Source organism: Sinohyriopsis cumingii, chromosome 7, assembly GCF_028554795.1.
Source record: "Sinohyriopsis cumingii isolate HCF-2022 chromosome 7, ASM2855479v2, whole genome shotgun sequence".
Lineage (NCBI taxonomy): Eukaryota > Metazoa > Mollusca > Bivalvia > Unionida > Unionidae > Sinohyriopsis > Sinohyriopsis cumingii.
Genome location: NC_142967.1, coordinates 83372564 through 83387136, shown reverse-complemented (window position 1 = coordinate 83387136; position 14573 = coordinate 83372564). Strand labels below are relative to the sequence as shown.

The 14573-nt window shown below is 36.4% G+C and overlaps 1 protein-coding gene across 1 annotated transcript in view; it reads left to right on the top strand.

Moving 5' to 3' along the window:
* Positions 1–14573, top strand: part of LOC149795646 (condensin complex subunit 3-like) — an 88100-nt gene that overhangs the window by 63980 nt on the left and 9547 nt on the right. The window contains exons 16-18 of the mRNA XM_089965472.1: positions 1618–1788; positions 10409–10583; positions 13826–14233. Of these exons, the coding sequence (XP_089821598.1) occupies positions 1618–1788; positions 10409–10583; positions 13826–14233 (754 nt within the window). The remainder of the gene's footprint in view (positions 1–1617; positions 1789–10408; positions 10584–13825; positions 14234–14573) is intronic.

Here is a 14573-nt window from a genome sequence, read left to right as displayed (position 1 = left end):
CCACACACATTAATAGGAGTCCAGTTTGATTATGAACAACATCCACACACATTAATAGGAGTCCAGTTTGATTATGAACAACATCCACACACATTAATAGAAGTCCAGTTTGATTATGAACAACATCCACACATATTAATAGGAGTCCAGTTTGATTATGAACAACATCCACACATTAATAGGAGTCCAGTTTGATTATGAACAACATCCACACACATTAATAGGAGTCCAGTTTGATTATGAACAACATCCACACATATTAATAGGAGTCCAGTTTGATGATGAATAACATCCACACACATTAATAGGAGTCCAGTTTGATTATGAATAACATCCACACATATTAATAGGAGTCCAGTTTGATTATGAATAACATCCACACATATTAATAGGAGTCCAGTTTGATTATGAACAACATCCACACATATTAATAGGAGTCCAGTTTGATTATGAACAACATCCACACACATTAATAGGAGTCCAGTTTGATTATGAACAACATCCACACACATTAATAGGAGTCCAGTTTGATTATGAACAACATCCACACATATTAATAGGAGTCCAGTTTGATTATGAACAACATCCACACACATTAATAGAAGTCCAGTTTGATTATGAACAACATCCACACATATTAATAGGAGTCCAGTTTGATTATGAACAACATCCACACACATTAATAGGAGTCCAGTTTGATTATGAACAACATCCACACACATTAGTAGAAGTCCAGTTTGATTATGAACAACATCCACACACATTAATAGAAGTCCAGTTTGATTATGAACAACATCCACACACATTAATAGGAGTCCAGTTTGATTATGAACAACATCCACACACATTAATAGAAGTCCAGTTTGATTATGAACAACATCCACACACATTAATAGGAGTCCAGTTTGATTATGAACAACATCCACACATTAATAGGAGTCCAGTTTGATTATGAATAACATCCACACATATTAATAGGGGTCCAGTTTGATTATGAATAACATCCACACATATTAATAGGAGTCCAGTTTGATTATGAACAACATCCACACATATTAATAGGAGTCCAGTTTGATTATGAATAACATCCACACATATTAATAGGGAGTCCAGTTTGATCAGATGGTGGGAATCAAACCTGCGATTTTCCTGGTCACAAATCCAAGGCCTTAACCACTGAGCCATCACAGCTTCCATGGGTGAAAATGTCAGTGGATTCCAAATTATGAGTCCAGTGGCAGAGCCACAGGGAGTTAAGACAGACCTAGGAGCCTATTCTGACTGCACAGATTACCTCCCTTTTAAATGCCATGTAAGTGTATATACATTAAAGATGTGGTAACAATACTTTCAGGAACAAACATATCTCTTAATATTATAAGCAACTTGCCTGCATATCATACTCCACTTGACATACAAGACATTGTTCTGCCAAGTTTTTCATTGTTGTATAGATGGCAACTTTCTTCAAAATTCAGAACAGGTGGCAAACTTCTTTGTAATGGAAGCAGAGAAACAAGTCAAGTAAAAACTGCAGCAGAAATATTACATTAAACGCAGAATTCATCTGGCTGCAAATCGTGATGAAAATATTTAGATATTTGTTTACTTCCTCAGGATAACCCTGGCCATGACAACCTTGCAGTGAGGGTTTGTAATGAAATCCTGTCAAACCCCTCCTCCTTTAATCTGAAGCTTTGGGTCCGAATCCTCAATCAGCTGGACCTGAGTCCAGATAATGACACAATCCTCAAGAATCTTGATGTTCTCTGTGACCAGATGCTGGATGTAAGTACTATATCTATATAATGTAAACCTTATAAAGCATAAGCAAGACAATACTTGTCCAACAGCACTGCTTTCTTGTTTTTGTTGTCTCATTAAAGCTGCAAAAATAATTTTAAATTTGGATAAGGGCATGTGAACATGTTGGCTTGCACAGCAAAGGATAATTGAAAATGTTTGGAAAATACCAACAACAATGGGGTGGATGAGGGTCTGAAGGTGGCCCACTACTATCAGGTTAGTTTGATGGTTTTTCAAGTCTGATGCACTGCTAGCTGTGCTGTTGTGATTCCTCACTGTCATACAAAAAACATGTAATGTAAGCTAGACTACTGCCAAAAGCAATCAGTTTGGCACCAGCAAGTGTACATAGCTCACTCATAATTATCTCAAGAGTCGTCAATGCTTGTTCTACCCGACATAAAGATTGTAAAAATCCTGATCCAAAACTTAAATTGGTCGAAACAGAGTGAATTTGTACAACATGGGGTAAGTGAGTCTTGTTTTTATGTCCTCTACATAGACCACTCTGTTGGCCTAAGTGGTTAGAGTGTTCGCCTCAGATGTGGGAGGTCACATGTTCGAACCTTGGCCGAATCATACCAAAAACTTATAAAAATGGTACTAACAGCTGCCTTGCATGGCACTCAGCATTAAGAGGTTAGTTTAAGGATTGGTCAGCCTGGTGTCATGATAATGTGACTGGGTGGGACATAACGCTACATGTCTCTGCAGCATGATGCTCCAGTGCTAGACTATAAACTGCTACACTGCAGACATCGTAGCAATATGATTTAACATTTTTTAAAGCTGTTATAAATAGAAATCTCACAGACATATCCTCTACATCACTAAGTGTTATCAATAGTACTCATAGTCTGCAGTATCAAGGGTCTGGCCAAAACCAAACAAGTTGACAGACATATCCTCTACATCAATAAGTGTTATCAATAGCACTCAGTCTGCAGTATCAAGGGTCTGGCCAAAACCAAACAAGTTGACAGACATATCCTCTACATCACTAAGTGTTATCAATAGTACTCATAGTCTGCAGTATCAAGGGTCTGGCCCAAACCAAACAAGTTGAACTGGATGATCAAAGTAGATTTCAGCTGTTAGACAGTAATTTTAGATGCATCATATTATGGTTCATTTGGTTTGAAGAAGGGCACATTATTTACAAGCTCCATAATTCTTAAAAACTGCCATAAAATGAGGATATCGTTTTTTGGGAAAATTAGGTGATGGTGACTTTTTTGCATGCAGCTCTACTTGTCTAACTGTTGGTCTTGCCGTCTTGAAATATTTTTATGCGTTTTGTAATGAGAATTAATATTCACAGTCACAGAAAAGTATGATGTTTTTGCAACATTATTTTCTTTTGGGTATGTTCCACAATCACATGAACCTTAGTAATATATGTTTCTCTCAAATCCAGTGATTCCAGATAGACAAAAGTTGTATTTCATGTCTATATGCCATATAAACATTGGGAAGAAATTCTTACCCATTGCTGCCCCTTCACACCTCCTAGGTGGTGCAAGTTTATGGTTAAGCTCAGGAGATCATCCCGCATAGTGGATCTGAATTAACCGTCCATATTTGTGTCCTGAAATATGTTTTTGAGTGTCCATTAATGATCGTTGACCTCTGTTTGAATTTCTTCTGTATCTATTTTCATATTTTTTCAAGTTTGTGGACCAGTAAGTCTCATGCAATAGTGTCAAATAGATGTGTGCTGTATTATTTAATTGCAAACATGGTTGGATTTTTTTATGTTTTTGATATCTTGTGGGTTGTTGAATTTTCATAGTTCAAGTTCCCAGTATTTACTTTGTCATTCTTGACGTTCCAGAAGCATAAAATGTAATAAGTATCAGAAGTACAAGGTCAGTAAGGTTAATAATGAGTCTTGTCTCACTGTACGAACTTCAATAACACATTCCAATATTTGCAAGTCTTGGTTGGAGGGTTCTCAATCAGTTCACACTGTCCTGCTTCATTTGTGTCAGGATAGGCTTATTCTTCACACCTGACTGGTCAGGAGGGTTTCTTGACTTCTTCTTCACACCTGACCATGGTCAGGACGGCTTTGTGCAGAAAGGAGTTTCAGCCTTCAGTCATGGAGAGAATCTTATTAGCAAGAAGGTTCTTCACTTTAAAAGTACTCAGGGACTGGGGCAAAGATGATATGGTTCCTCTGAATACCTGGATATCTCGGGTAGCTAATATTCTTCTCTGGCTTCAGTTACTATCAATATATATCTCTCACTGATTTCTGACATGTTCAGGCAAGCAAGTATAGGGCATGATATGGATCTATCAGACAAACATTAACCTGATTATGCCTTAAAGGGCATGATAAGGATCTGTCAGACAAACCTTGACCTGATTATGCCTAAAAGGGCTTGATAAGGATCTGTCAGACAAACCTTGACCTGATTATGCCTAAAAGGGCATGATAAGGATCTGTCAGACAAACATTGACCTAATTATGCCTTGTTCCAAAATGAAATCTTTCATGGGATTTGACTTCAACTTGGGCTAGAGTTCATAAATGAATGTGTATCATACAACCCAAAACAGCCAAGCCAGGCCAACAGTCCTGATAAAATGAATAAGCTTTGAAACCTTGCCATAACACACTTTATTAACTTGATTAAACACTTTATGGTTTAACAACATGTTGCACTTTGGGGTATGGAAAAGGGGTGAAGAACAAAAACATCGAGGTGGGAGATATCTATTTAAAGGAAGATTATGAACTTAATTTAGAATATTTTGAGTTAAACAAGAGACAGACAAAGACACGAACAAGAGAGGACGTAAGAAACACAAGCATTGAAAAAAAAGAGAATGTATGCTAACCCCATTTTACCTTGCCGATGTAACCCATGTGAATGCACCTGGGCCAAATGAGCAATTAATTTTTACTGGCATCATTTGGGGCAAGAAAGCCGAGTACCTTAAACCCCTCCCAAAAAAAAGTGGCTGTGAAAATAAACTTGCCCCCAGTTGAATTCTAAGCATAAACTCAAGCATAATAAAATATTTATGTTAACAACTAACAGAAAACACTTCCAGACACACGGGTTATACAAATCACTGGCCACAAAAATCTTGACTCTCTCAAGTGCTACAAATTTGGCAACTACCAAAAATGTTCTATGATGAACCTGCTTTCTTCAAACTTTGTCAAATACCCTTGATCCACACCAGTTCAATCAAACATAATGCCATTGCAGATGAAAACTCCTGCACTTACCAATCAGAATGGTTCATTTATCAGCCCACATACTGTTCCACCAGATTTCCTTGTAGTATATCACTGCACTAGTAATAGTAACATTTGCCATGTTTCCAGGACAGAAGTTTTAAATTTCCAAGAAAGTCACGAAGTAGAAATCTAGCATGATCATCAGCTGGGTATTGTCTGACTGATCTTTAATACCTGGCAATAAGTGTACAACCATTATCAATTACAACATTATTATGTCATACACAGTTTCACCTATTCCAAAAAAAAGATGAATTTTATACGATAGCAAGAAAGATCTCTGATTTGCCATGAATAGACCAACACATATAAATCATACTGGTCATTGTACACACCATTTAGCTGTGTACCCAGTGTCAATATGAATGGCTGCCTTAGAACTTTTCCAAATTAAAAATTATTAAAGTAATTATACAACAGTAATATCAAATGTTTTTGTTTCTATTTTCTCATGCATAGAACTTGTGTACTTAGAGTTAACAGGTCACCCCACTGCCCTCATTAACAAACATTCTTTTTAATGCATGATATTCACAAATAATAGCATGTGGTTTGAGGTGCTCAATAGGCAGTACTTACAACACGTAACAATTATAATTTTTTTTATAGATACAGCTAAGATTCTAATGAGGTAATTGTTTAGATTTTCATAAAATATTACAAGACTGGATGACCTATATAAAAAATGTGAGGCAGTAATAGTTCCTGATCAATACTGTTTGCATTGAAGATGCGAACAATATTGTAAAAGCACAGGATTATTTTAATTTGAATGGAACAAATTATGTGAGAAAATAATCTATCCTGGTGTTTGTACCAAGACAAGGAAATAACAGTCACAAAGCCTTGTGGGGAGACAAATAATGTAAACCCTTGGTTGGGGATTTCCAGGTCTTGGTGCAGACCCCAATTTAGTTTCTGTTTGTCAGATTATCCAATTATTGTATGCCATTTTGTATTCATGTTTTAATATGCCATTAATACACTGGCAAATTGCATTTCTACCTGCTTGGTGGCTTTCAAATCATTTGTTTCTCAGCAAATTTTTTAAAACGGATTCAGCCAAATTTAACTTCGAGCTAAAGACAGGCTGTATGGAGGATATGGCAGAGTTTGGATGCTGTGCTCCTTCAGGTAGTTTGTCAAGATGGATTTGTGTGTCGGTATACTATCATAGAGTAGATGAATACCTCAATTACTCATGCAAGGACTGCTTGTTGGCTAGTACTCCAGAGCTGGAAACACTTTTTAAACTATAAAAATGTCCATTGACACTCTAGAGTCAGGGCTTTTTTGTGCAGAAAAATAACGTGTATCAGACTCTCTTGACAATCCCACTATGTCTAGTGATTTATGTTCTGCTAATTTTCTCTGACCCAGACAATATTATTTTTCTCATGAGTTGGGTTTAAAACAGTAAATCCCTGTTTCATCACCTGTGAAAATCTCATTCAAGCATCTCTGATCACTCTTATCATATCTGGCGAGTAGCTATTTGTCAGTTTCAACTGGTCTAGCTGTTTGTCAATTTCAACTGGTCTAGCTGTTTGTCAATTTCAACTGGTCTAGCTGTTTGTCAATTTCAACTGGTCTTGCTGTTTGTCAATTTCAACTGGTCTAGCTGTTTGTCAATTTCAACTGGTCTAGCTGTTTGTCAATTTCAACTGGTCTAGCTATTTGTCAATTTCAACTGGTCTAGCTGTTTGTCAGTTTTAACTGGTCTTGCTGTTAGTAATTTCAACTGTTTGTCAGTTTCAACTGGTCTAGCTGTTTGTCAGTTTCAACTGGTCTAGCTGTTTGTAATTTCAACTGGTCTTGCTGTTTGTAATTTCAACTGGTCTAGCTATTTGTCAGTTTCAACTGGTCTTGCTGTTAGTAATTTCAACTGGTCTAGCTGTTTGTCAATTTCAACTGGTCTTGCTGTTTGTCAATTTCAACTGGTCTAGCTGTTTGTCAATTTCAACTGGTCTAGCTGTTTGTCAATTTCAACTGGTCTAGCTATTTGTCAATTTCAACTGGTCTAGCTGTTTGTCAGTTTTAACTGGTCTTGCTGTTAGTAATTTCAACTGGCCTAGCTGTTTGTCAGTTTCAACTGGTCTAGCTGTTTGTCAGTTTCAACTGGTCTAGCTGTTTGTAATTTCAACTGGTCTTGCTGTTAGTAATTTCAACTGGTCTAGCTATTTGTCAGTTTCAACTGGTCTTGCTGTTAGTAATTTCAACTGGTCTAGCTGTTTGTCAATTTCAACTGGTCTAGCTGTTTGTCAATTTCAACCGGTCTAGCTGTTTGTCAATTTCAACCGGTCTAGCTGTTTGTCAATTTCAACTGGTCTAGCTGTTTGTCAATTTCAACTGGTCTAGCTGTTTGTCAATTTCAACCGGTCTAGCTGTTTGTAATTTCAACTGGTCTTGCTGTTAGTAATTTCAACTGGTCTAGCTGTTTGTCAATTTCAACCGGTCTAGCTGTTTGTAATTTCAACTGGTCTTGCTGTTAGTAATTTCAACTGGTCTAGCTGTTTGTCAATTTCAACTGGTCTAGCTGTTTGTAATTTCAACTGGTCTTGCTGTTAGTAATTTCAACTGGTCTAGCTATTTGTCAGTTTCAACTGGTCTTGCTGTTAGTAATTTCAACTGGTCTAGCTGTTTGTCAATTTCAACTGGTCTAGGTGTTTGTCAATTTCAACTGGTCTAGCTATTTGTCAATTTCAACTGGTCTAGCTGTTTATCAATTTTAACTGGTCTTGCTGTTAGTAATTTCAACTGGTCTAGCTGTTTGTCAGTTTCAACTGGTCTTGCTGTTAGTAATTTCAACTGGTCTAGCTATTTGTCAGTTTCAACTGGTCTTGCTGTTAGTAATTTCAACTGGTCTAGCTGTTTGTCAATTTCAACTGGTCTAGCTGTTTGTCAGTTTCAACTGGTCTAGCTGTTTGTAATTTCAACTGGTCTTGCTGTTAGTAATTTCAACTGGTCTAGCTATTTGTCAGTTTCAACTGGTCTTGCTGTTAGTAATTTCAACTGGTCTAGCTGTTTGTCAATTTCAACTGGTCTAGCTGTTTGTCAATTTCAACTGGTCTAGCTGTTTGTCAATTTCAACTGGTCTAGCTGTTTGTCAATTTCAACTGGTCTTGCTGTTTGTCAATTTCAACTGGTCTAGCTGTTTGTCAATTTCAACCGGTCTAGCTGTTTGTCAATTTCAACTGGTCTAGCTGTTTGTCAATTTCAACCAGTCTAGCTGTTTGTCAGTTTCAACTGGTCTAGCTGTTTGTCAATTTCAACTGGTCTAGCTGTTTGTAATTTCAACTGGTCTTGCTGTTAGTAATTTCAACTGGTCTAGCTGTTTGTCAATTTCAACCGGTCTAGCTGTTTGTAATTTCAACTGGTCTTGCTGTTAGTAATTTCAACTGGTCTAGCTATTTGTCAGTTTCAACTGGTCTTGCTGTTAGTAATTTCAACTGGTCTAGCTGTTTGTCAATTTCAACTGGTCTAGCTGTTTGTCAATTTCAACTGGTCTTGCTGTTAGTAATTTCAACTGGTCTAGCTGTTAGTCAATTTCAACTGGTCTAGGTGTTTGTAATTTCAACTGGTCTTGCTGTTAGTCAATTTCAACCGGTCTAGCTGTTTGTATTTTCAACTGGTCTTGCTGTTAGTAATTTCAACTGGTCTAGCTGTTTGTCAATTTCAACTGGTCTAGCTGTTTGTACTTTCAACTGGTCTTGCTGTTAGTAATTTCAACTGGTCTAGCTATTTGTCAGTTTCAACTGGTCTAGCTGTTTGTAATTTCAACTAGTCTTGCTGTTAGTAATTTCAACTGGTCTAGCTATTTGTCAGTTTCAACTGGTCTTGCTGTTAGTAATTTCAACTGGTCTAGCTGTTTGTCAATTTCAACTGGTCTAGCTATTTGTCAGTTTCAACTGGTCTTGCTGTTAGTAATTTCAACTGGTCTAGCTGTTAGTCAATTTCAACTGGTCTAGCTGTTTGTCAATTTCAACCGGTCTAGCTGTTTGTCAATTTCAACTGGTCTAGCTGTTTGTCAATTTCAACTGGTCTAGCTGTTTGTAAATTTCAACCAGTCTAGCTGTTTGTAATTTCAACTGGTCTTGCTGTTAGTAATTTCAACTGGTCTAGCTGTTTGTCAATTTCAACCGGTCTAGCTGTTTGTAATTTCAACTGGTCTTGCTGTTAGTAATTTCAACTGGTCTAGCTGTTTGTCAATTTCAACTGGTCTAGCTGTTTGTAATTTCAACTGGTCTTGCTGTTAGTAATTTCAACTGGTCTAGCTATTTGTCAGTTTCAACTGGTCTAGCTGTTTGTAATTTCAACTGGTCTTGCTGTTAGTAATTTCAACTGGTCTAGCTATTTGTCAGTTTCAACTGGTCTTGCTGTTAGTAATTTCAACTGGTCTAGCTGTTTGTCAATTTCAACTGGTCTAGCTGTTTGTCAATTTCAACTGGTCTTGCTGTTTGTCAATTTCAACTGGTCTAGCTGTTTGTCAATTTCAACTGGTCTAGCTGTTTATCAATTTCAACTGGTCTAGCCGTTTGTCAATTTCAACTGGTCCAGCTTTTTGTCAGTTTCAACTGGTCTAGCTGTTTGTCAATTTCAACCAGTCTAGCTGTTTATAATTTCAACTGGTCTAGCTGTTTGTCAATTTCAACTGGTCTAGCTGTTTGTCAATTTCAACTGGTCTTTCTTTGATCAGCCATCAACAAATATGAGACGCATTATACACATTATTTCTGAGCTTCAAATGACTCTTAAGTATAGTAGAAACAACTGACATGGTTTTGTCTGTAACAATATAAACATATTCCACTGTCTATCAAACATCTTCATCAGTGGACCTTTATACGGCAGCCACTTTCCCAACCACCAATGGCAGGCAACGGCCTTCCAGAATATGGGTCATCTTCCATGGATTCTCAGCCATCTTGAAAAATATTCAGCAAACATACATACATATTTGTAGTCATTTTGAAAAATAAATAAAGACACTACTTATTTTGCAGCTTCTTCCAAAAGAATTACAAACGAACATAGTAAATTGTAAACATTGAATGCAGAAAATTAATAACAAGAATGCTTCATGTAATTGAATTGAAAATAACATCATGTCCAGAGAACCCATCTTTTGATGCTTATGGCATGTGTATTTCGACTGAATTTAAAAGATTATGAATGAATATACACAAAGCAAGGCCATGATAAATCTTTGTAGAAAAAATGGCATTTACATAAGTGTGCCAAAATTGATTCTTGCAGTACCTATCCCTTTCATTATATATGAATTAGTAGACTAAAGTAGTGGTTATTTGATTTTGCTTTACACTGTTAGTTGTTTCATTTACCAAGGTTGTCAAAGAAAAGCAGTGTGCCAAAGCCCTTGAGAAATTCCAAGCATTTATTAAAAGGATGCAGTCAAGGGAGGATACAGTGAAGACATCTAACCCTGAAGCACAAACACAAGCAGGCGAGACAGCAATGACTGAATATTCAGGGGAGTTAACTAACACAACCTCATCTCAAGGTCAGAGTGTAATTTTTGTTGAGGTTTTAATTTGTTATTACATGCTAGGGTTCCCACACTACCGCGAAGTCTGGAGAAATGATAAATTTTATTCCCAACTTTGAAAAGTCCTTGAATTTTGCAAATATTTATAAACATTGGGGGGAAAAACAAGGATCTTTCTGCCACCACTTGATGCCTGAAACAATCATGTAATTGAGTCCTGACTAAACTGATTGTGAGTTCAGAGTATCAAGTTCTAACCAGAATATTCTGAGGGTACAGTATGGATCATTTGGTTGCTTGCAATAAACATGTTAGTCAATCCAAACGCCTAGTGGATTAGATTAGTCTGTTAGACTTTTATTTTCAAAGTCAGCTCGATATCCATATCTTTCCTTACATGGAAGGTATGAAGACTAGTCTAGCATCACAAGAGGCCAACATGGTGGTGGCAAAGCATAGACACTTACTGGATGGCCTAGCAAACCTAAAATGTTGTTAGATCAAGTGATACATGCATTAAATCGATATGAAAATTACTTATTTTCTCAGAAATTGTGAGTATTAAAATCATTATGTCTTTAATCTGTTGAAAGACAAGATGAAACTATATCATTGATGAAATGTGACCTTGTACTTGCGACTTGCATTGCTAGTCGCATGAGTACACAAATTTAACAACCCACATTTTTAAGATTTGTAGAGGGAAAAAAGAAAATTAAATGAAAGTCATATACTGGTTGTAATAAAAATACGAAAAACGAAAGAACACAAAATTCTCCATATTTATATATTTTGAGAACAACTTCTGGAGTTTTGTTGTATCACATGACTACAACATTGACATGTGCTCTCTGCTTGATAAATCAGACTGGCCAGATTGCTGGCTTTTACAAAAAGTATCTGACTTTCATTTAATATAATTGAATTTCTGTACAACAACATTACAAAGGAGTTTGTTGTTGATATCATGTGACTATTGGACATCCAATGTCATTTGAGATATGTGAAGTCACGTGACAAGTAATGCAAATGATGAGTACTGGGTCAGGTTTCATCTACACCATAGTTTTGTTTTGTCTGTCAGCGGATTAAAGACATAACGATTATAATACTTGCCATTTCTGAGAAAATAAATAATTTTCCTATCGATTTCATGCAGGTATGAGTCGATATAACATAAGTTGAAATTTTCTAGGCCCGCTCATAAGCAGCTACCATATGTCGCTACTGCATGGTGGCGGCAAATTCCAAATTTTTTATATGCAGTTGCGATGACTCTACACCCCAACCTAAATGTTTAAACATGGAAAATGGGGTGGGAATATTCGGAGGAAACTCGGATTAGAAAACAGACTACTATTCGTTATAAGCCAAATTTATAGCCCAAATTGTTGATTCTCTGAGATGAAATGAGAAATTGTCGTTCCTTGTATTTATATATTAAAAAACTATTTGAGCCCCTGTATCAATACAGGTTTGGGGACTGGTTTTACGAATTACAAGAAGACAAGTTTATTTTACAGAAAATTCAGTCCCTGTTTATACAACAGTATATCATTTTGAAGGTCTTTTGTCAAAATTTAAATCAACTGTTTTGAAAATGTTTTTAAATGATAGATTTTTAACCAGATTGTCTTAAGGAGATTAGGTTGTTTGAAAAATCTTGTTTGGGATTTTATTGGCACAGATAAATTCAGGGTGAAACTCTTTTCGTTACAAGATAAGATTCTAATTATTTGCGTTTATTGTTTTTTTATACTGTAATAGGAAATTCTACTTTCTTTGAGATGCATATATAGATATTGCTATATAATTCTTTAGAATTAATGGTTTGAAAGGAAACAAAACATAATTTATGTTCATGATGTTATTCCTACCTAGCAACATAATGCCACAAAATAAAGTTAGCATTTTTATTCTGTACATTGAAATGACTTTATAGGAATATAATCAAACTTGTTTGGTGAGATACATTTTGTGGTTTTGTACATGATCATCATTTCTGACTTCGATGTTTTTGGAGAGCCTTGAAAGAGAAACATCTTTAGATTTAGAAAATGCATGTTTTATAATCTAAAATGTTCATTAATTCCATTCAGTAATTGTCATGTGTGAACCTTGAAAAAAGTAATTTCATCCTGGAAATGACCTGGAAATTCATTTTAGAAAAGTGTGGGAACCATGTGTATGATCATCTATGTTCTGATTACAGTGAACTTTTTCTCGCTTTCCATTGTGGGGCTGTAGTTTGTGCTTTAATTTTGAGGTTAAAAAGTATATGTTAAAGAAATATGTATTTAAAATTTTCGTTTGCTAATCATGAATTTATCAACATTGTTTTATTGTCCTCTGTCTTTCTGAAGAAAAGTGGTGAACATAGTATCTGTGTCACACTTCAGTTGTAAAGCTATTTGCAATTAGGGAATTTCCTCTTTACTCAGGTGGCCAAGTGGTCTAAAGTGCTTACCTCTATTAATCACTGCAATTTCACTTCTATCAGCGTGTGTTTCAGTCATGAGCTCAACCAGTGTGAGAAAGCTTGCCAGAAGCTTCCTTTGGGCCAGTGGTTCTTATCCCCATTTTCCTGGGTTCTTCTTCCACTGACCACCATATATAGGCTTGCATGCACTGAAAAATGGTGTCAAACCCCAAGACATTTCCTCCTTACTTTCTTCTATATAAATTGAAAGACATTTGAGATTAAGGGATGATACTTGGTAATCTTAGACATCATCACTAAGAGGTGTGTCATACAGCAGTGGGGTACTATCTTCATGGTCAAGGTCACAGTTCAATATTTGAAAGCTTTATTCTATGAACCATAGTGCACTTGTGCTTCTGAGCTTAATGGCATTTCATGTATCATAGTCAAGGTTTAATCTTCAAGGTCAAGGTCACTAATCTCTTTTTATTTTTAATACCCTTTTGTACACATATCCTCTAATGCCCTTTGATATAGGTCAGTGAAAAGATCTTAGGTTTTATTATTGTAAGCTTTTGTGACCTCACAGTGGTCAGCAAGGGACAAAAATTCACTAAACTTGTTTAGTACAAAGCATAATAGGATAGCAGAACAGAAATATATATATATATATATATATATATATATATATATCTATATCTATGTAAGATAAAAGTTTATGATGGGCCTGTTTTGTAGGAAATATTTCTAATTATTTTATATTGAAAAATATAATTAGTTACAGTATATTAGTAAAAAAAAAAAACTTTTTCCAAAACATGTATTTTCTCAACAGAGATAAAGACTTCTGAATCCCAAGAGGCAGAAACAGACTCTCTTGCAATCGAAACAGCATCCACTGTGACAGACTCCCAGATGACTGAAAGAGACTTGCTGGAGACAGAGCCACAAGTGCCAGAGACAGAATCTCAGCAAGCTCAAATGGATTCTAAGACGAATGAGATTTTCTCCCAGGAGACTGCAGTAACTGAGATGAACTCGCAGCCCACAGAGACTGACAACTCACAAGAAGTGTCTGACAAGACTCATATTTCTGAGTCTTCTGCATCCCAGTCTCCCAACAGTAGTCAGGATTCTCAGGATACAGACACAGTCATCACCACTGGGACAGATTTTTCTGAGGATATACTCACTATGGCAGAGACTTCTAATGTGAGATCAGCTCCAAGGCGCAGTACAAGGAGTAAGAAAATTTCACACTTTTTTCTCAAGAAAACAAGGCTAGTTATATTTTTAGAGCATGTGTGTGTGTGTGATTTGGATTTTTATCGTAGCTTTAACAATTTTTCAGTCATATTGCTACGATGTCTGCAGTGTGACAGGTTATAGTGAAGTCTAGCACTGGGGCATCATGCCGCAGACATGTAGCATGATGTCCCACCCAGTCACATTATCCTGACACCAGGCCAACCAGTACTAACACTAACCTCTTAATGCTGAGCACCAAGCGAGGCAGCTGTTAGTACCATTTTTGTAAGTCTTTGGTATGACTCGGCCAGATATCGAACCCACAACCTCCTGCA